We start from the raw sequence: 19,998 nt of genomic DNA on the forward strand, positions 1-19,998 counted from the left end.
GCTGGGGTCAAAACAGACGGCATGTTGGTGGAGAAAGCGCGAGAGCAGAAAGACGGCACGAGGTTTTATTACCTCTGCATTTAAAAATATCTCATTTAAAAAACTAAATTACACCTAATAAACTGGCATATCAACATGAAGTTAATTAATATTGTTGAAATTTTAAGATGAAATATGAATTTTTCAAATGTTATTTTCTAAAATATTTTTCATTATTCTCATATTTCTTGTTTTTATTGTTTACCTGCTCCTGGCATCTTGAGCAACTATCCACTGAATAATTACTTCCTGCCCAGATGCAGATCAGAAGGTTATTGGATTATAAAGTTATATAATTATAAAGGTTATAATAAGGTTAATAATTACTCATCACCTACAGCAACTACATATCTTCATCTGCTGAAATTGATTGAAACATGCACACTTTTTGTTCCGTTCATGTCCAGATGCAGATCAGAAGGTTGCTGGTTGAATTCCCTCCTTCCTCAGTGAAGCATCTGCAGGTAAACACGGAGCACACCTTTGCTCAGGTGTGTTCCTCTGGATCAGAGCAAATCTGGACTGGAACATTTTAGATGTATTGATCTGATCTGTCAGCAGAGCTGCTGTTTGACTTTAAACTCTGTGTTCAGTTCAGTTTGATCAGTTTCTGTTGGAAAAATTATATAGTTATACTATGACAGAAGAGTCCCTCCATCTTTTCCTCTTCTATGATTCAAGCAAAAGTGTTTTGACTCTTGTACTAGTCTTTCCCATAATATTAACTGGTGAGAAATGCGCCTTTTCCCATAACATTGAACGTCTCTTCCCATAATATTAACTGGTGAGAACTGCCTTTTTCCCATAACATTGAACGTCTCTTCCCATAATATTAAATGGCGAGAAATGCGCCTTTTCCCATAACATTGAACGTCTCTTCCCATAATATTAAATGGCGAGAAATGCGCCTTTTCCCATAACATTGAACGTCTCTTCCCATAATATTAAATGGTGAGAAATGCGCCTTTTCCCATAACATTGAACGTCTCTTCCCATAATATTAAATGGCGAGAAATGCGCCTTTTCCCATAACATTGAACGTCTCTTCCCATGATATTAAATGGCGAGAAATGCGCCTTTTCCCATAACATTGAACGTCTCTTCCCATAATATTAAATGGCGAGAAATGCGCCTTTTCCCATAACATTGAACGTCTCTTCCCATAATATTAAATGGTGAGAAATGCGCCTTTTCCCATAACATTGAACGTCTCTTCCCATAATATTAAATGGTGAGAAATGCGCCTTTTCCCATAACATTGAACGTCTCTTCCCATAATATTAAATGGTGAGAACTGCCTTTTCCCATAACATTGAACGTCTCTTCCCATAATATTGTGTGGCCAGCAAGCATAAACAGTATAAATAGCATTAGCACCATTTTGTTAGCAGACAACTCTGAGCAGCTTCCTGACAGGTTGTGCCGACTCGTCTCTTTCTTGCAAGAAATAAATGTTTTGTGTTCATCGTCTCCAGCGACTCTGAGCCTAATTTTGAGAGAATTTTTCTAACAGTTTCATATAATCTGGTTAATAATCTGAACTGATGAAACGTCACATGAAGTCGATGACCTGAACTTCAGTTTTGCTGTGACAGCAGCTTCACCTTTAATTTCAGCTGCTGACATTTTAAAACGTGTTCATTAATATGTTTAACATCCATGTTCTCAGCAGCGATCAATAATCTGTATTTTCACTGTGTTCCAGGTAAATTGACATGTTTTTCTGCCTTTATAATGAGGGATGCTCTGATCGCTCAGCTGGTCATCATCAGATCAGACTGATCAGAGAAATGGGATTATTCTAAATGAGATAAACTCATCACAGACATCTGAATATAACATGTATATATAGATATAATATGGATCATATATGTGGAACAAACTCCCAGATAACTGCAGGTCTGCATCAACTTAATGAGCAGGAATCATCTGAATATAACATATAGATATAATATGGATCATATAATAATAAAGTCCATCATGAATGTAAATGAACCTTCAGATGAATCATGTTTTCAGAGTTTTTAACTTGTGGATCAGCAGTAAAACTGAACCTTTTCCATCACTGGAGCTCCTGAAGGTGACGTCTCCTCACAGGAAAAAAAGAAACCTTTATGGAAAACCCTTCGGAAACGTTCCTGTAGGGTTCTGTAAAGGTTTTAATACTGAAACGGGTCCAACATGATGAGCTGGAGAACAGAGTTCTGCTGCCTCCAGAGCCTCAGCTCAGGCAGCAGAACACTTTAAGGCACATATGTCCTGGAGGGCCGCTGTCCTGCAGGTTTTAGATGTTTCCCTGCTTCAACACACCTGATTCAGATTAAATGGATCTCTTTAAAGATTAAGTTCTGCACAAACCAGCTAATGAGGCATTGATCTGAATCAGGTGTGTTGGAGCAGGAAACATCTAAAACCTGCAGGACAGCGGGTAATGTAGTATTTTTACCACATTAAACAGGTAATAATGCAGTACTTTTACCACATTAAACAGGTAATAATGCAGTATTTTTACCACATTAAACAGGTAATAATGTAGTATTTCTACCACATTCAACAGGTAATAATGCAGTACTTTTACCACATTAAACAGGTAATAATGCAGTATTTTTACCACATTAAACAGGTAATAATGTAGTATTTTTACCACATTAAACAGGTAATAATGCAGTACTTTTACCACATTAAACAGGTAATAATGCAGTATTTTTACCACATTAAACAGGTAATAATGTAGTATTTCTACCACATTCAACAGGTAATAATGCAGTACTTTTACCACATTAAACAGGTAATAATGTAGTATTTTTTACCACATTAAACAGGTAATAATGTAGTATTTCTACCACATTAAACAGGTAATAATGCAGTATTTTTACCACATTAAACAGGTAATAATGCAGTATTTTTACCACATTAAACAGGTAATAATGTAGTATTTCTACCACATTCAACAGGTAATAATGCAGTACTTTTACCACATTAAACAGGTAATAATGCAGTATTTTTACCACATTAAACAGGTAATAATGTAGTATTTTTACCACATTAAACAGGTAATAATGCAGTACTTTTACCACATTAAACAGGTAATAATGCAGTATTTTTACCACATTAAACAGGTAATAATGTAGTATTTCTACCACATTCAACAGGTAATAATGCAGTACTTTTACCACATTAAACAGGTAATAATGTAGTATTTTTTACCACATTAAACAGGTAATAATGTAGTATTTTTACCACATTAAACAGGTAATAATGCAGTATTTTTACCACATTAAACAGGTAATAATGTAGTATTTTTACCACATTAAACAGGTAATAATGTAGTATTTTTACCACATTAAACAGGTAATAATGTAGTATTTTTACCACATTAAACAGGTAATAATGCAGTATTTACACCGCTGTTATTTACCACATTAAACAGGTAATAATGTAGTATTGTTTACCACATTAAACAGGTAATAATGTAGTATTTTTACCACATTAAACAGGTAATAATGCAGTATTTTTACCACATTAAACAGGTAATAATGTAGTATTTTTACCACATTAAACAGGTAATAATGTAGTATTTTTACCACATTAAACAGGTAATAATGTAGTATTTTTACCACATTAAACAGGTAATAATGCAGTATTTACACCGCTGTTATTTACCACATTAAACAGGTAATAATGTAGTATTTTTACCACATTAAACAGGTAATAATGTAGTATTTACACCGCTGTTATTTACCACATTAAACAGGTAATAATGTAGTATTTTTACCACATTAAACAGGTAATAATGCAGTATTTACACCGCTGTTATTTACCACATTAAACAGGTAATAATGTAGTATTTTTACCACATTCAACAGGTAATAATGTAGTATTTACACCGCTGTTATTTACCACATTAAACAGGTAATAATGTAGTATTTTTACCACATTAAACAGGTAATAATGCAGTATTTACACCGCTGTTATTTACCACATTAAACGGGTAATAATGTAGTATTTTTACCACATTCAACAGGTAATAATGCAGTATTTACACCGCTGTTATTTACCACATTAAACAGGTAATAATGCAGTATTTTTACCACATTAAACAGGTAATAATGCAGTATTTTTACCACATTAAACAGGTAATAATGTAGTATTTTTACCACATTCAACAGGTAATAATGTAGTATTTACACCGCTGTTATTCATCACATTAAACAGGTAATAATGTAGTATTTTTACCACATTAAACAGGTAATAATGCAGTATTTTTACCACATTAAACAGGTAATAATGTAGTATTTTTACCACATTCAACAGGTAATAATGTAGTATTTTTACCACATTCAACAGGTAATAATGTAGTATTTTTACCACATTCAACAGGTAATAATGTAGTATTTTTACCACATTAAACAGGTAATAATGTAGTATTTACACCGCTGTTATTTACCACATTAAACAGGTAATAATGCAGTATTTTTACCACATTAAACAGGTAATAATGTAGTATTTTTACCACATTAAACAGGTAATAATGTAGTATTTACACCGCTGTTATTCATCACATTATACAGGTAATAATGTAGTATTTTTACCACATTAAACAGGTAATAATGTAGTATTTTTACCACATTAAACAGGTAATAATGTAGTATTTTTACCACATTAAACAGGTAATAATGTAGTATTTTTACCACATTCAACAGGTAATAATGTAGTATTTTTACCACATTAAACAGGTAATAATGTAGTATTTTTACCACATTAAACAGGTAATAATGTAGTATTTACACCGCTGTTATTTACCACATTAAACAGGTAATAATGTAGTATTTTTACCACATGAAACAGGTAATAATGTAGTATTTTTACCACATTAAACAGGTAATAATGTAGTATTTACACCGCTGTTATTTACCACATTAAACAGGTAATAATGTAGTATTTACACCGCTGTTATTTACCACATTAAACAGGTAATAATGTAGTATTTTTACCACATTAAACAGGTAATAATGTAGTATTTTTACCACATTCAACAGGTAATAATGTAGTATTTTTACCACATTCAACAGGTAATAATGTAGTATTTTTACCACATTAAACAGGTAATAATGTAGTATTTACACCGCTGTTATTTACCACATTAAACAGGTAATAATGCAGTATTTTTACCACATTAAACAGGTAATAATGTAGTACTTTTAACCACATTAAACAGGTAATAATGTAGTATTTTTACCACATTAAACAGGTATCAATGTAGTATTTACACCGCTGTTATTTACCACATTAAACAGGATGACAGCGGCCCTCGAGGACCGGAGTTTAACATCCCTGCTTTAAGTTGTTGTTTTCCTCTGAACCTGCTCCAGCATCCCTGAGTGGAAGCTCCACAGACTCTTCTCTTCCATCTGTCACACCTGTGAGCTCAGACTCACCTGCACTGCAGCAGCAGCTGCTTCCAGAAGCAAACACACACAAACGCCACATGCTGATTGTAAGAAATTATATTTATTGTTAAAAATTCATCTGAATTTACAGAGTTTCTGAGGCAGGCACGTTCTGAACATGGGAACCAGCTGCAAACATCTGCGAAGCGTCTCACCTGCTGCAGGTGCTTCTCAGCGTCTGCTCCAACACAAGGAAACACACCGGGGAGCGTCACAGCACTCACTCCAAAGCAAACCCACATCAACATTTCCTTCAATAACCATCAGCTTCATCCACTGGTCGGGATGTTAGAACTTCCTGTTTCCACCAGGATCATCCAGAAAGATGGCTTTAAGCCACCAGCTGATGGGTTCTGATAACACACACGTCTCACAGTTATTGATCCGTCTAACCGGGACTCGTTTCATGATTAGTTTTGACCAACAGAGTTAAATCATCCAGAGATCCATTCAGTGACTGAACCAGAGTTTCAGCACCGGTTCGGTTCAGAAAGGAACCAAAAGTGCTGAAACTGAACATGAACGTTCGTCTCTGAATCAGGACAGGAAGTGATTTCAAAGCATCAGGAGGAAAAGCTCTGATCTAGATTCACATCCAGGTTCAGTGCAAAGAGGGACAGAAGGGAGAGAAGACGAGGAAACGATGCTTCTTCGTCTCTGAGGGACGGAGAGAGGAGGGATGAAGGCTGGGAGGAGAGATGGAGGGACAGAGGACTCTGGACCTGTCTGTGAGTGTTAGAGGACAAAAGGATGGATGGATAGATGGATGGAAGGATGGATAGATGGAAGGATGGATAGAAGGATGGAAGGATAGAAGGATGGATGGATGGATAGAAGGATGGATGGATAGATAGAAGGATGGATAGAAGGATGGAAGGATGGACAGAAGGATGGAAGGATGGACAGAAGGATAGAAGGATGGATGGATGGGTGGAAGGATGGAAGGATGGATAGAAGGATGGATAGAAGGATGGAAGGATGGACAGAAGGATGGATAGAAGGATGGAAGGATGGACAGAAGGATGGACAGAAGGATGGAAGGATGGAAGGATAGAAGGATGGACAAAAGGATGGACAGATGGACAGAAGGATGGATAGAAGGATGGACAGAAGGATGGCTAGAAGGATGGATAGAAGGATGGACAGAAGGATGGCTAGAAGGATGGATAGAAGGATGAACAGATGGACAGAGCGAGGACTCGGGGGGTCTCAGCCCATGTAGGGGTACTTCCACTCTGTGAGGGGGACGTATGTCTGCTTCACCACCTGCGGAGACGTCCACCTCAGGACGTAGTGAGGACCTCCAGGTTTGTCGTTGGTGCCTTGATGAGGAGGAAACTCCAGTTAGAGACACTAAACCACCAATAAATCAATAACTCAATCAATCCGATGCTACAGCATCTCTTCAAAGACACAGAATCTAATGTAAAAACCATCTGACTGATGATTAGATCAGTGATCTGCACCTCCCTGCTCTTCTTATCAATAACCACCACCAATAACTCAATAACTCAATGCTACAGCATCTCTTCAAAGACACAGAATCAATAACTTCCACTGATCAGAACATGCTGCAGACAGACTGGACAGAAGTGATTGATCAGGTTATTGTTGGGGCTGATCAGTTGGACTCTGACCTGAAGCTCTGGCGCCTCCAAACGGCTGCTGAGCCACGACGGAGCCGGTCGACTTATCGTTCACGTAGTAGTTCCCCGCGGCGTTCCTCAGGACTTTGGCGGCCTCCTCGATCACCGACCTGCCACAGAACGGGTCAAACAAACAGAAACGGCGCTTTAAACTGAGAAAGTTTCAGGATAACTGCAGCTCTGCACCAGCTCTTCTTCTACGAAACCTGAAGACTTTCCTGTTCACTGCATTTTATGAACTGGTTTATCCTTTATTCTTTATTACTTTCACTGAACTGAGTCTCTTTTCCTTTTTAACTGTGAACTTGGTTTGAAATGCGCTCATGTTTCACATTAAGAAGCTGAATCTCCCCGTTGGACCTTCCTCACGGCGCCAGAGGAACTTCAACATGACTCATGCTGTCAGCCCTGAGGTCAGATTGGAAAACTCTGCAGACTCTGATGAGCGCGTCTTACTGGTCGTGGGCGAACACGGCGCCCGTCAGCGCGTACGGCGACGTGTCGTCTATCAGCTGCAGCACCTCCTTGTAGTTCTTCTCGGGGTAAACGTAAACTGTGAGGACCGGCCCGAAGATCTCCTGCACAACAAGAAAACGAAGGTTCACACGAGGAAACTCTGCTGTGGCGATACACTAATCTCACGATGCGGCACTCAGCCAACAAACCATCTTTTTTATTTTTGAGAAGGAGCTCAAACAATCAAACAATCCTACGTTCTATAAACAGAAAAACCATCAAAACCACTGAGTTATGCACTTTATATCACATTTTTATTAACTAATTTATCACTGTTTTGTATCATGTTAATGTTCTGTGTTTTCACTAATTGTAACGTCTGACTTTTCAATAAAGTTTGCTAAAAAATAAAAAAATAAAAAAATAATCGATACTTTATCAGGAAAAAAATATCGATATATATCTCGGTATCGATAAAACCGCTCAGCCCGACATGTAACTGCAGCGAATCTAGATTCAGGGTCAGTTTGACCATAAATCTGAAGAGTTTTGGAAGTTCAGGAGAAACAATAAAAAAAAACTTCTGAGTTTATTCTTCCAGTTCATCAAAGTAACTCTGGACAAATTGTTTCCGTTCGGTAGCCACAGCATGAGTTATGCACTTTATATAACATTTTTATTAACTAATTTATCACTGTTTTGTATCATGTTAATGTTCTGTGTTTTCACTAATTGTAACGTCTGACTTTTCAATAAAGTTTGCTAAAAAAAAAAAAAAAAAAAAAGATACTTAAGGCTGAAAAAAAAAAAAAATTGATACTTTATCAGGAAACAAAATATCGATATATATCGCGGTATCGATAAAACCGCTCAGCCCGACATGTAACCGCAGGGAATCTAGATTCAGGGTCAGTTTGACCATAAATCTGAAGAGTTTTGGAAGTTCAGGAGAAACAATAAAAAAAAAAAACTTGTCTGAGTTTATGTCTGAGTTTATTCTTCCAGTTCATCAAGAAAACCAAACTGTTTCCGTTCGGTAGCCACAGCATGAGTTATGCACTTTATATAACATTTTTATTAACTAATTTATCACTGTTTTGTATCATGTTAATGTTCTGTGTTTTCACTAATTGTAACGTCTGACTTTTCAATAAAGTTTGCTAAAAAAAAAAAAAAAAAAAGATACTCAAGGCTGAAAAATCGATACTTTATCAGGAAACAAAATATTGATATATATCCCGGTATCGATAAAATCGCTCAGCCCGACATGTAACTGTTTTGTATCATGTTAATGTTCTGTGTTCCTTTTCAATAAAGTTTGCTAAAAAAAAAACTAAAAAAAAACGATACTCATGGCTGAAAAAAATAATAAAATAGATACTTTATCAGGAAACAAAATATCGATAAAATCACTCAGCCCGACATGAAACTGCAGCGAATTTAGATTCAGGGTCAGTTTGACCATAAATCTGAAGAGTTTTGGAAGTTCAGGAGAAACAATAAAAAACTTGTCTGAGTTTATTCTTCCAGTTCATCGAGAAAACCAAACTGTTTCCGTTCGGTAGCCACAGCGTCTGCTTCCTGTCGAACACAGAGTCAGCAGAGAGGTGGAAACAACCAAATCTGTGCATCTTCCAACAGTTTGCAGCTGGATCAGCTGCAGCTCACTGATTCTGATGCAGTTTTACAGACTAACTGAGTCTCCATCCGAGTCAAAGTGGAACCAGAACCAAGGCAGCAGTTAGTCAGCCTCACACAGGTGTGCAGAAGGCACTGTTGGACAGCCAGAACAAGGCTGTTTCATACAAGAAGTATCCACATAACACACAGACGGTGCTGCTACTAAAGCTGCTGCTGAAGCTGCTGCTAAAGCTGCTGCTACAAGCTGCTACTAAAGCTGCTGCTAAAGCTGCTGCTAAAGCTGCTGCTAAAGCTGCTGCTGAAGCTGCTGCTAAAGCTGCTGCTGAAGCTGCTGCTACAAGCTGCTGCAACTAAAGCTGCTGCTAAAGCTGCTGCTACAAGCTGCTGCTAAAGCTGCTGCTACAAGCTGCTGCTAAAGCTGCTGCTACAAGCTGCTGCTAAAGCTGCTGCTACAAGCTGCTGCTACAAGCTGCTGCTAAAGCTGCTGCTACAAGCTGCTGCTAAAGCTGCTGCTACAAGCTGCTGCTACAAGCTGCTGCTAAAGCTGCTGCTACAAGCTGCTGCTACAAGCTGCTGCTAAAGCTGCTGCTACAAGCTGCTGCTGCTACAAGCTGCTGCTGCTACAAGCTGCTGCTGCTACAAGCTGCTGCTGCTACAAGCTGCTGCTGCTACAAGCTGCTGCTGCTACAAGCTGCTGCTGCTACAAGCTGCTGCTGCTACAAGCTGCTGCTACAAGCTGCTGCTAAAGCTGCTGCTACAAGCTGCTGCTAAAGCTGCTGCTACAAGCTGCTGCTAAAGCTGCTGCTACAAGCTGCTGCTACAAGCTGCTGCTAAAGCTGCTGCTACAAGCTGCTGCTAAAGCTGCTGCTACAAGCTGCTGCTACAAGCTGCTGCTAAAGCTGCTGCTACAAGCTGCTGCTACAAGCTGCTACTAAAGCTGCTGCTACAAGCTGCTGCTAAAGCTGCTGCTACAAGCTGCTGCTACAAGCTGCTACTAAAGCTGCTGCTACAAGCTGCTGCTACTAAAGCTGCTGCTACTAAAGCTGCTGCTACAAGCTGCTGCTACTAAAGCTGCTGCTAAAGCTGCTACTAAAGCTGCTGCTGAAGCTCAGTAGAGCTTTTATTGAGTCAGAATGCTGCGTTACAGCCTCCTGGCAGCTAGTGCTGGTCTGTTTCTGTAGGTAAACCACAGGTGAAGCAGACGGTGCCTTCTACCTCCTTCATGATGGACTCTTGTGGGTCTTTGGTCTCGATGATGGTCGGCTCCACAAAGTATCCCTTCCGGTCGTCACAGTTCCCGCCGGCAATGATGCTCAGGTTCGGGGACGACTTGGCGTGGTCCAACCACTTCTTTATGCGGGCAAACGACTGCAGGAGGAGAACGCCGCGTTAAGGATGAGGAAACAGGTGGTGCAGGAAGTATCTGAGGAAACTGTGATTACCTTATCATCGATGACGGCTGAGAAGAAGCTGCTGAAATCCTCCACCGGCTGAGCAACAGAGAACATCATCATCATCATCATCTTCATCACAGCTAAACCTCACTCAGACTGATCTATGGGGGGGGGGGGGGGCGCTAATCTGAGCTCACCTGTGTTCTAACATCTGAGTTTTTACACATCAGGACATAAAAACATCATCCTGCCCTCAGCAGCTGTTAAACTCAGTAAATCCAAAAACACGACATCTCACACTGTGTCATTATCTAATAAAACAAAAACACAGAAGCAGTGTGTGAAAAACTAAGTGAACCCTTCCTGTTTCAACAGGAATTAAGAGGCTAAGTAGCAGCCAGGAGCTGCTGATCAATGCTCTGATTAATTGATCATCAGTCAGTGTGAGCAGCTCTATAAAAGCAGAAGTTCTGTCAGATTTAAGTTCTGCTACTAAAGCTGCTGCTAAAGCTGCTGACGCTGCTGCTACAAGCTGCTGCTAAAGCTGCTGAAGATGCTGCTACAAGCTGCTGCTGCTACAAGCTGCTGCTACAAGCTGCTGCTACAAGCTGCTGCTACAAGCTGCTGCTAAAGCTGCTGAAGATGCTGCTACAAGCTGCTGCTGCTACAAGCTGCTGCTACAAGCTGCTGCTAAAGCTGCTGACGCTGCTGCTACAAGCTGCTACTAAAGCTGCTGAAGATGCTGCTACAAGCTGCTGCTAAAGCTGCTGAAGATGCTGCTACAAGCTGCTGCTGCTACAAGCTGCTGCTACAAGCTGCTGCTACAAGCTGCTGCTACAAGCTGCTGCTACAAGCTGCTGCTAAAGCTGCTGAAGATGCTGCTACAAGCTGCTGCTACAAGCTGCTGCTAAAGCTGCTGACGCTGCTGCTACAAGCTGCTACTAAAGCTGCTGAAGATGCTGCTACAAGCTGCTGCTGCTACAAGCTGCTGCTACAAGTTGCTGCTACAAGCTGCTGCTAAAGCTGCTGACGCTGCTGCTACAAGCTGCTACTAAAGCTGCTGAAGATGCTGCTACAAGCTGCTGCTGCTACAAGCTGCTACTAAAGCTGCTGCTACAAGCTGCTACTAAAGCTGCTGAAGATGCTGCTACAAGCTGCTGCTGCTACAAGCTGCTGCTACAAGCTGCTGCTACAAGCTGCTGCTAAAGCTGCTGCTAAAGCTGCTGCTAAAGCTGCTGCTAAAGCTGCTGACGCTGCTGCTACAAGCTGCTGCTAAAGCTGCTGCTACAAGCTGATGCTAAAGCTGCTGCTACAAGCTGCTGCTGCTACAAGCTGCTGCTAAAGCTGCTGCTAAAGCTGCTGCTAAAGCTGCTGCTAAAGCTGCTGCTAAAGCTGCTGCTACAAGCTGCTGCTAAAGCTGCTGCTACAAGCTGATGCTAAAGCTGCTGCTAAAGCTGATGCTAAAGCTGATGCTAAAGCTGATGCTAAAGCTGATGCTGGATCAGGGGTTCACTTAGTTTTTCACACCCTCTCTGTTTCTGAGTTTTGTCTCAGTTTTTGTTCAGTAAATAATGAGTCAGAGTGTTCATGATGTTTAGCGGCTGCTTCTCTCTTGGTGCACTCACGTCTCCCACTTTGATGTTTCTGTGCACGTCCAGCAGCTGCTGTTTGATCTGCGGCCACAAGCTGTCGGGGACGTACATCCTGGAGCACGCCGAGCACTTCTGACCTCCGTATTCGAACGCCGAGCGGATGGTGCCCATCACCACACTGCCAACGTCCGCAGACGCGTGCACAAAGTGGAAGTTCTTCCCGCCACACTCTGCCAACACAAACATTCAGCGGGTCATCAGACCTGCAGGAAGCGGAGGACTCCATGGTGATGGCGGCGCTCACCTCCGCCCAGCCGAGGGAACGTCCTGTAGGAGTCCAGGTTCTGGGCCACCTGCTTCCAGATACGCCTGAATGTCCTGCAAACACAACCACAGCGTCAGCGACAGCTCGCCACGCACGGTGGAACCTGAAGGAGGCGTCCTTACGGCACGCTGCCGGTGAAGTTGATGCCCGCCAGGTGCTCAGAGGAGGTGACGGCGTCCCCGAACACGGGGCCGTCGGAGGGCAGGAACTGGATGATGTGGGGGGGCAGGCCACACTCCCGCAGCACTTTGTAGACGGCGTAGCTGGCAGAGACAGCGGTGTCGCTGGGCTTCCACAGAACCACGTTACCCTGAGAGACACAGCAGAGGGAAGTCAGAACAGCTGGACCGGGTCAGAACAGCTGGACCGGGTCAGAACAACTGGACCGGGTCAGAACAACTGGACCGGGTCAGAACAGCTGGACCGGGTCAGAACAGCTGGACCGGGTCAGAACAGCTGGACCGGGTCAGAACATCGGGCCGCTGCCCTGTTTGGACAATGTGAGGACATGAAAAGGCGATGAGGTCACACCCTGAGAAATGCACAGATTTAAGGTTTCCTTTGAGACTTTGCACCCAGGTGATCACCTGACCCGACAGGTGAGGTTCTGTTGGATCAGGCTGATACGCTCAGTGTTTGTTCAGACCTCAGGAACCGACACATCTTCAGTCCTGTTGGACAGGACACTCGGTCCTGGAAACTGGACCTTTTATCTCTGCTTTTGGGTCGTTTTTTTCCCCAAACCGGGCTTTATTTTAGGAACTATTCGGTCACTTTGACTGGACTGGATAGTGTAGTGGTTTCATTGCCACCTTCCATGTGGGAGATCTGGGTTCAAATCCCCTGCATGAAAGGTATTACCTCCTTAGGCAAGGCCCCCCCACCCTACCTGCCCACCTGTAAGTCGCTTTGGATAAAAGCGTCTGCTAAATGCATAAAAACATTTTAAAAAAACAAACTTTGGTGCTTCAGACATCATCAGCTGGGTCACATCTGTCTCTGCCTGATGTTTGATCCGAGTTCTGTCTGCTCAGTACCATTTACTAACCACCTGAGAGCAGAAACGGGCCGAGCCTCTCCCTCCTGTTTGTTCTGCTCCCTGATTGGTTGGTTTGAATGAGCAAAGAGAAGCAAAAGAAGCACAAAATGGCGTCTGGTGGAACCTGAGCGTGCAGAAGGTCAAACAAACACACGCTCACCATGAGAGCCGGCGTTCCTGCCAGGTTTCCACCGATGGCGGTGAAGTTAAAAGGAGCCACAGCTGCTACGAAGCCCTGAGAAAGAAGAGAAAACAGACTGAAACCAGCACAAACCTGCACAGTTCTTTATTATTGTTCTGTCCCACAGACTCTCTGAAAAGCCTCCAGCTGATCCAAAACCCTGCAGCCAGAGTTCTGCTGAGATCTAACAGCAGAGATTATGTTTCTCCAGTTTTAGCTTCTCTTCATTGGCTCCCTGTTAGATTCAGAATAGAATTTAAGATTCTTCTCCTCACATATAAAGCTCTTAATGACCGAGCTCCATCACATCTTAAAGATCTCACAGTTGGATATTTCCCCAGCAGAGCACTTTGCTCTCAGGCTGCAGGTTTCCTTGTGGTTCCCAGAGTTTCTAAAAGCAGAATGGGAGGCAGAGCCTTCAGTTATCAGGCCCCTAAAAGCAGAATGGGAGGCAGAGCCTTCAGTTATCAGGCCCCTAAAAGCAGAATGGGAGGCAGAGCCTTCAGTTATCAGGCCCCTAAAAGCAGAATGGGAGGCAGAGCCTTCAGTTATCAGGCCCCTAAAAGCAGAATGGGAGGCAGAGCCTTCAGTTATCAGGCCCCTAAAAGCAGAATGGGAGGCAGAGCCTTCAGTTATCAGGCCCCTAAAAGCAGAATGGGAGGCAGAGCCTTCAGTTATCAGGCCCCTAAAAGCAGAATGGGAGGCAGAGCCTTCAGTTATCAGGCCCCTAAAAGCAGAATGGGAGGCAGAGCCTTCAGTTATCAGGCCCCTCTCTGTGGAACCAGCTGCCAGTTTGGCTTCAGGAAGCAGACACCCTCTCTACCTTTAAGATCAGGCTGAAACTTTCCTTTCTGATAAAGCTGATAGTTAGGGACGGCTCAGGTGAGCCTGAAACATCCCATAGTTCTGCTGCTATAGGCCCAGCCTGCTGGGGGAGCTCCCATGATGCACCTCTGCTCCCTCTGAACGTCACTGGGTGGTTCTGTGTTCCTACCTCCAGGCCTCGGTACAGCATGGTGTTGGTGCTCCCCTCCACATCCATCGGCTGCTGCTTCTCCAGCTCGATGGCGTGTTTGGCGTTAAATCTGAAGAAGTCGATGAGCTCGGCGGCGGCGTCGATCTCCGCCTGCACCACCGTCTTACCCTGAGGAGCGTGGGGGGGTCATTTACAACACATGAATGTCTGGAAAACAGCTTTTGGTTCATGCCTCCTTTGCTCAGGGAGCATCTGCAGCCCGAGCACCTCCGTTTCTGCCTGTGATGGAACCGGATTTACCTTCAGAAACGGGCCAGAACTCAAAGACTCCGACACCTGCTGTGATGGAGCTGATCGGTGTGAAACCGACCCACAGAGGAGGCGACAGCGAGGCTAAAACCTCAGGCTGCAGATGCCCTGGAAGTTCTACAGAACACCGGCAGCTGTCTCCTGTACCTGTCCAATCATGGTCTTGGCCAGGATCTCCGCTCTCTTGGGTCCACTGATGACGTCGGCAGCCTTGAACAGGATCTGGGCTCGGTCCTGGACGGGCTTCAGGTCCCATTCTTTCCTGGCTGCTACAGACGCCAGGATGGCCTTGTTGATCAGCTCCTGCATCGACACACAAGAGCAAAGAGGCCACATTAAGTTCTGAAGTAGCTGATCTGGAGGAGTCATTTCCACGGATCTGGAAAAAACAGTGAGCTCTGAAAATGCTCAGGTGCAAGAACTGGACTGAAAATGAGGGAAAAAGCAGTAAATGTCCAAATAAAAACTAATAAAGCCGGAGAAGTGTTGATCAGGACCCTTTGGAGATTACAGGAAAGTCAGGCTGCTTGGAGGGAAACGGACTGGGTCAGCAGAGCTGTGAAAGAGCTCCATTTATTCTGTTGGCATCTTTAACTTCTACAAGCTTAATGATTCACACTTATTCTTCTTCTCTGAACCGACTGAAGCAGCTCTTCATCTCTTTTGACCAATCAGAGCAGAGCGGGCTGCTGAGGAGGCGTTTCTTAAGGAGGTTCAAACGCCCGCCGGCCGGGTTCAGAACAAACAGACGTCCCTCACCTTGTCAGCATAGCAGAACTTGGCCACCTTGTGCGAGTGGTTGAAGGGCTTTAAAGAGAAACAGAGAGAGGTGACTCAGCCAGCTGTACCCTGGCAGCGGCGGCGCCGTGATCGGATCAGGAAGCTTACGCACAGACAGCTGATATCTGACGTCTCGGGTCCACACGTGTTCGTCTCCCACCACGCACGGGATCTCCTCCGTCGCCCCCTTCAGCCGGTCCAGAGCCTGCAGCCGGGACAGCGGGTTAAACACGGCAGCTGTGAGGAAACAGAGGTTCTGAGTCACGCTCGGTTCTGACCTGCTGCAGCTCGGCTCTCTCCGGACTCCCCTCCTTGAAGCCCAAAATGGGCTCGTTCTTCACCTCCACGGCTGCACACGAGGACGTTTTGAACCTGCAGACACATCGTGTTCAATTAGTTCTTCACCTCCTCAGCACCGGGCCAGATTAAACCGGTCCTGTTTAATGAACAAACAGCAGCTCCACAGCAGCTTCCAGCTGGACTCTGTGACCCGTTTATTGACCTCCCAGCTGCTAATCAGTAACCTGATGTGAATTTATGCAGCTGGTGTAAACCTTCCCCAGTTAGAAACACTCCAATAAAACCATCATTTATACCGACTCTGGGCCCGGATCTGAACCCAAACGGCCCCGTGGTAAAACTGTGGAACCGCCTTAAAATTACACGTCAAACTTCTGCTTTTGTTCCAGAATTAAATTTAAATAACGCAGATCCGCTGTGGTTCCTCTCATTATTCTGAGGAGTGCTGCTGCTCTCTGACCAGGATCTGACCTTTGACCCACATATAAAACAGGTTTCTGCCTTCTTTCACCTTCGTAATGCTGTTAAAATCAGGACCATCCTGTCTCAGAGTGATGCAGGAACTGGACGACTGTAATTCTTTATCGGAGGAGAAATTCATTATTTTTTCATTTAATTTCAGTAGAATTAATCATCATATAGACCGATTCAGTCTATATATGATATAATGAATCAGTCTGATTCATTATTTCGATTCATTGATATATTTTTGTATTTACTTCAGATTATGACCTAAACTTTTAAGGTGGAATGGATCCGATCTCCTGGTGTTTCTCAGACTGAGGCGGGTTTTCAGTCGGACTCAGACCCGTTCCAGCTCAAAGCAGCTCAGCAGAACGTCTCCTTTGTAATGATTAACTGCAGAAACCTAAACTTTGTGAACCGAGGGTCGCTGACAGCAGGCGGAGGGACACGTTCCCTCCCACAGATCCAGCTGCAGCAGGAAAACAAACATCTGGTTGCTGTCAGAGTCATTTCCACAGAGGAACCACAAAGTTCTGCCTGCCTGCTGCTTATTGTTGGTCTTATTCGTCATTATGTGATGATAAATTAAGCAACAAGCTGCACCTGAACAGCTGAACGGGTTCAAAGATGTCATCGATATGATTGATAAAACACCAGCTGAGCCTTTCTGTCCTCACAGTAACTGACTGATTACATCGGTTCTGATCCGATGTCCACTCCACAGATTAAAGGCACAAGTTCTTCGCAGAAAGGGACAATGAAATAATCAAATAAATAAATAAATTGGGCCATCAGCACTAATTAAAGCAGATGTAGATGAAAATACATCAGCTGCTGTTACAGGTAACAAAATAAAATATAAACCAGCTGAAGTGCAGCAGAGAGGAAGGTAGAAACCTTCAGAGGTCTCCATCAGTGGGTTGGGCTGTTGGTTCTGTAGCTTAGCAACACCTCAGCTGATGATGTCACACACAGCGTCAGCAGGTAACTCAGGTGAACTCTCAGCAGACAACATGGACAGAAACTCACAGCCAGCAGCTCAACATCTGGGCTGCAGAGACGCTCCAGGATTCCACCATCTGTTGTTAACCAGCTCTGTGATCCTCCTCCTTTACTGTTAGCGCTCTGTCTGCAGTCTCTGTCTGCCCGGATAGTCTTAAAGCTGAGCAGAGAGCTGTTAGAGCTGTTCCTGCAGCCAGGTCCAGGATTCCACCATCTGTTGTTAACCGGCTCAGTGATCCTCCTCCTTTACTGTCAGCGCTCTGTCTGCAGTCTCTGTCTGCCCGGATAGTCTTAAAGCTGAGCAGAGAGCTGTTAGAGCTGTTCCTGCAGCCAGGTCCAGGACTCCACCATCTGTTGTTAACCAGCTCTGTGATCCTCCTCCTTTACTGTTAGCGCTCTGTCTGCAGTCTCTGTCTGCCCGGATAGTCTTAAAGCTGAGCAGAGAGCTGTTAGAGTTGTTCCTGCAGCCAGGATTCCACCATCTGTTGTTAACCAGCTCTGTGATCCTCCTCCTTTACTGTTAGCGCTCTGTCTGCAGTCTCTGTCTGCCCGGATAGTCTTAAAGCTGAGCAGAGAGCTGTTAGAGGTGTTCCTGCCTGATATTCCTGCTCTGTCCTCATCAGGGCTCCAAGCTCAGAGATCTCACATTTCCCCTGATTATTAAAGGAAGAAATGCTTTAAACTTCCTCCTTTTCCTCCATTTTGTTCCTGCTCTGCATCCTGGTCGTCTCTCCTTCAACTCATCATGATTTGAGGTCTTAACCAACAGGTTGAAGTCCTTCCAGCAGCTCAGCATCCAAACCAGCACAGAAACATGTTTCAGAAGTCGTGTTTTCACCAAACAAAGTTCAGTTGGAAGTCTGAAGATGCTATAAAGACTCAGTCTGCCCGGAGAAGCTGCCACCAGGGCGGCGCCGTTTTAGCAGACGTATCAATTGATTTCATATAATGTCCATCAATAATTTCCCTAATATTTATTTTGCTACTTTTGTGTGATTTCATGGCATATTAGCCAACATTTTCAGCTATTGATGTTGTTTTTTTAATCTATTTTGTCAGCTTCAGAGCTCCAAACAGGTCATCAGAACAAACAGAGTTGGTCTGACCCATGTTCTGCCACAGCTGAAGCTCAGTGAAAAGTTTTGAACCAGAAAGAGAGTTTATTTAGTATAAAAACAGATTTATGGAGCTCCTTTAATCTTTCACACTTCATTTAAACCGAGTGGTTGGAAGAACAGATTAAATTCAATTGAGATTTAGGTCTAATAATTCACTACTAATATACAGCTGAGTATTAATCAGTGATCGATGCTTCTGATCAGAACTGAAGGATCGTTTTTATGTGTGAACTCTGCAGTAAAAGTACTCAGTACCTCAGAAATACTTCTCGGGTACTTTCTTAGACAAACATGGAGCTCCAACTGTGATCAGGTGTCATTACATAACACCTGAGGCGGTGGCACATGCGCAGACCGAACCGGCAGCACTTTCAAAGCCCCAATTTAACGGTTTGATCGCATCAAAAGGTTATCGATCAGAAAACGAAGCTGCCATGCTAACTGACAGCTCCGTGGAGTCACCGCGGAACTCTCGTGTCCGCTCATGTGCAGTGAAGCTCGGCTCTTACCCCCTCCATGACCGGGACACCGCCACCCTCACACGGAGCATCTTCCTGCCACGAGCCGCAGACACGCGCTGAAGAGAAGGGCTGCTGATAGAGGCTGTGATGGAGCTGATAACAGATCAATAACTGATCACAGGCAGGTTACAGAGGACTGGGGGAGCTAATCACACGGCTGGGCTACACGCCGAACACACCCACCTGCTGCCGGGGGTGGGAGCCCGGTTCCGGTCACTCTGTTCGGTCCTACAGGACGAACATTTATCCAGTTTTATCAAACTGTAACAAAATAATATTTAATCTTTTACACGAGCAAGAGGGAAGAGAAAGAAAATCCAACTCAGGAAATGGGAAACATTAATTTGGTAACGTCCCCCCCTTTAACTTAATGGAACCTTCCACAGGCGGGTCTGCGACTGGCCAATCAGCGAGCAGTCCAAACTGATCAGCCAATCAGAGCCCACGCTGCCAGGTCAAACCAAGGCTCTGCATTTGACCTTCTGTCGGGGTTTATTTCAGGTTCTTTCAGAGCAGACTGACTTTATCCAGATTTAAAACCGACTGGGTTTGACAGGAATACTAAAATAAGGCGGAAACGTTTCAAAGAGATTTATACACCACTTATTAACTCAATCTTTATTCCAAAAAATGTAATATTGTCATAAATTAGGTCTAATTTAATGACTTTTTGTGAAATAAAACACAAACCTTTTTAAAAAGATGCAATGGTTGAGGATCATGAGGAAGGAGGTTTGAAACCAATTCATCTTCATCTTCTCATT

At 43.5% G+C, this 19,998-nt stretch overlaps 1 protein-coding gene across 1 annotated transcript; it reads right to left on the minus strand.

Moving 5' to 3' along the window:
• Positions 1-5,531: 5,531 nt before the first annotated feature.
• Positions 5,532-19,479, minus strand: aldh4a1 (aldehyde dehydrogenase 4 family, member A1). Its single transcript, XM_072381383.1, has 15 exons — positions 19,223-19,479; positions 16,107-16,200; positions 15,941-16,033; positions 15,808-15,855; positions 15,196-15,351; positions 14,758-14,907; positions 13,743-13,817; positions 12,666-12,853; positions 12,523-12,596; positions 12,252-12,448; positions 10,675-10,722; positions 10,448-10,600; positions 7,592-7,713; positions 7,127-7,245; positions 5,532-6,811 (listed from the first exon to the last, which is right to left on the minus strand). The coding sequence occupies exons 1-15, from the start codon at positions 19,261-19,263 to the stop codon at positions 6,699-6,701; spliced, it is 1,671 nt and encodes a 556-aa protein (XP_072237484.1). The 5' UTR covers positions 19,264-19,479; the 3' UTR covers positions 5,532-6,698.
• Positions 19,480-19,998: the final 519 nt, after the last annotated feature.

The sequence above is a fragment of the Leuresthes tenuis genome, unplaced genomic scaffold, assembly GCF_036924035.1.
Source record: "Leuresthes tenuis unplaced genomic scaffold, fLeuTen1.0.hap1 SCAF_3, whole genome shotgun sequence".
Lineage (NCBI taxonomy): Eukaryota > Metazoa > Chordata > Actinopteri > Atheriniformes > Atherinopsidae > Leuresthes > Leuresthes tenuis.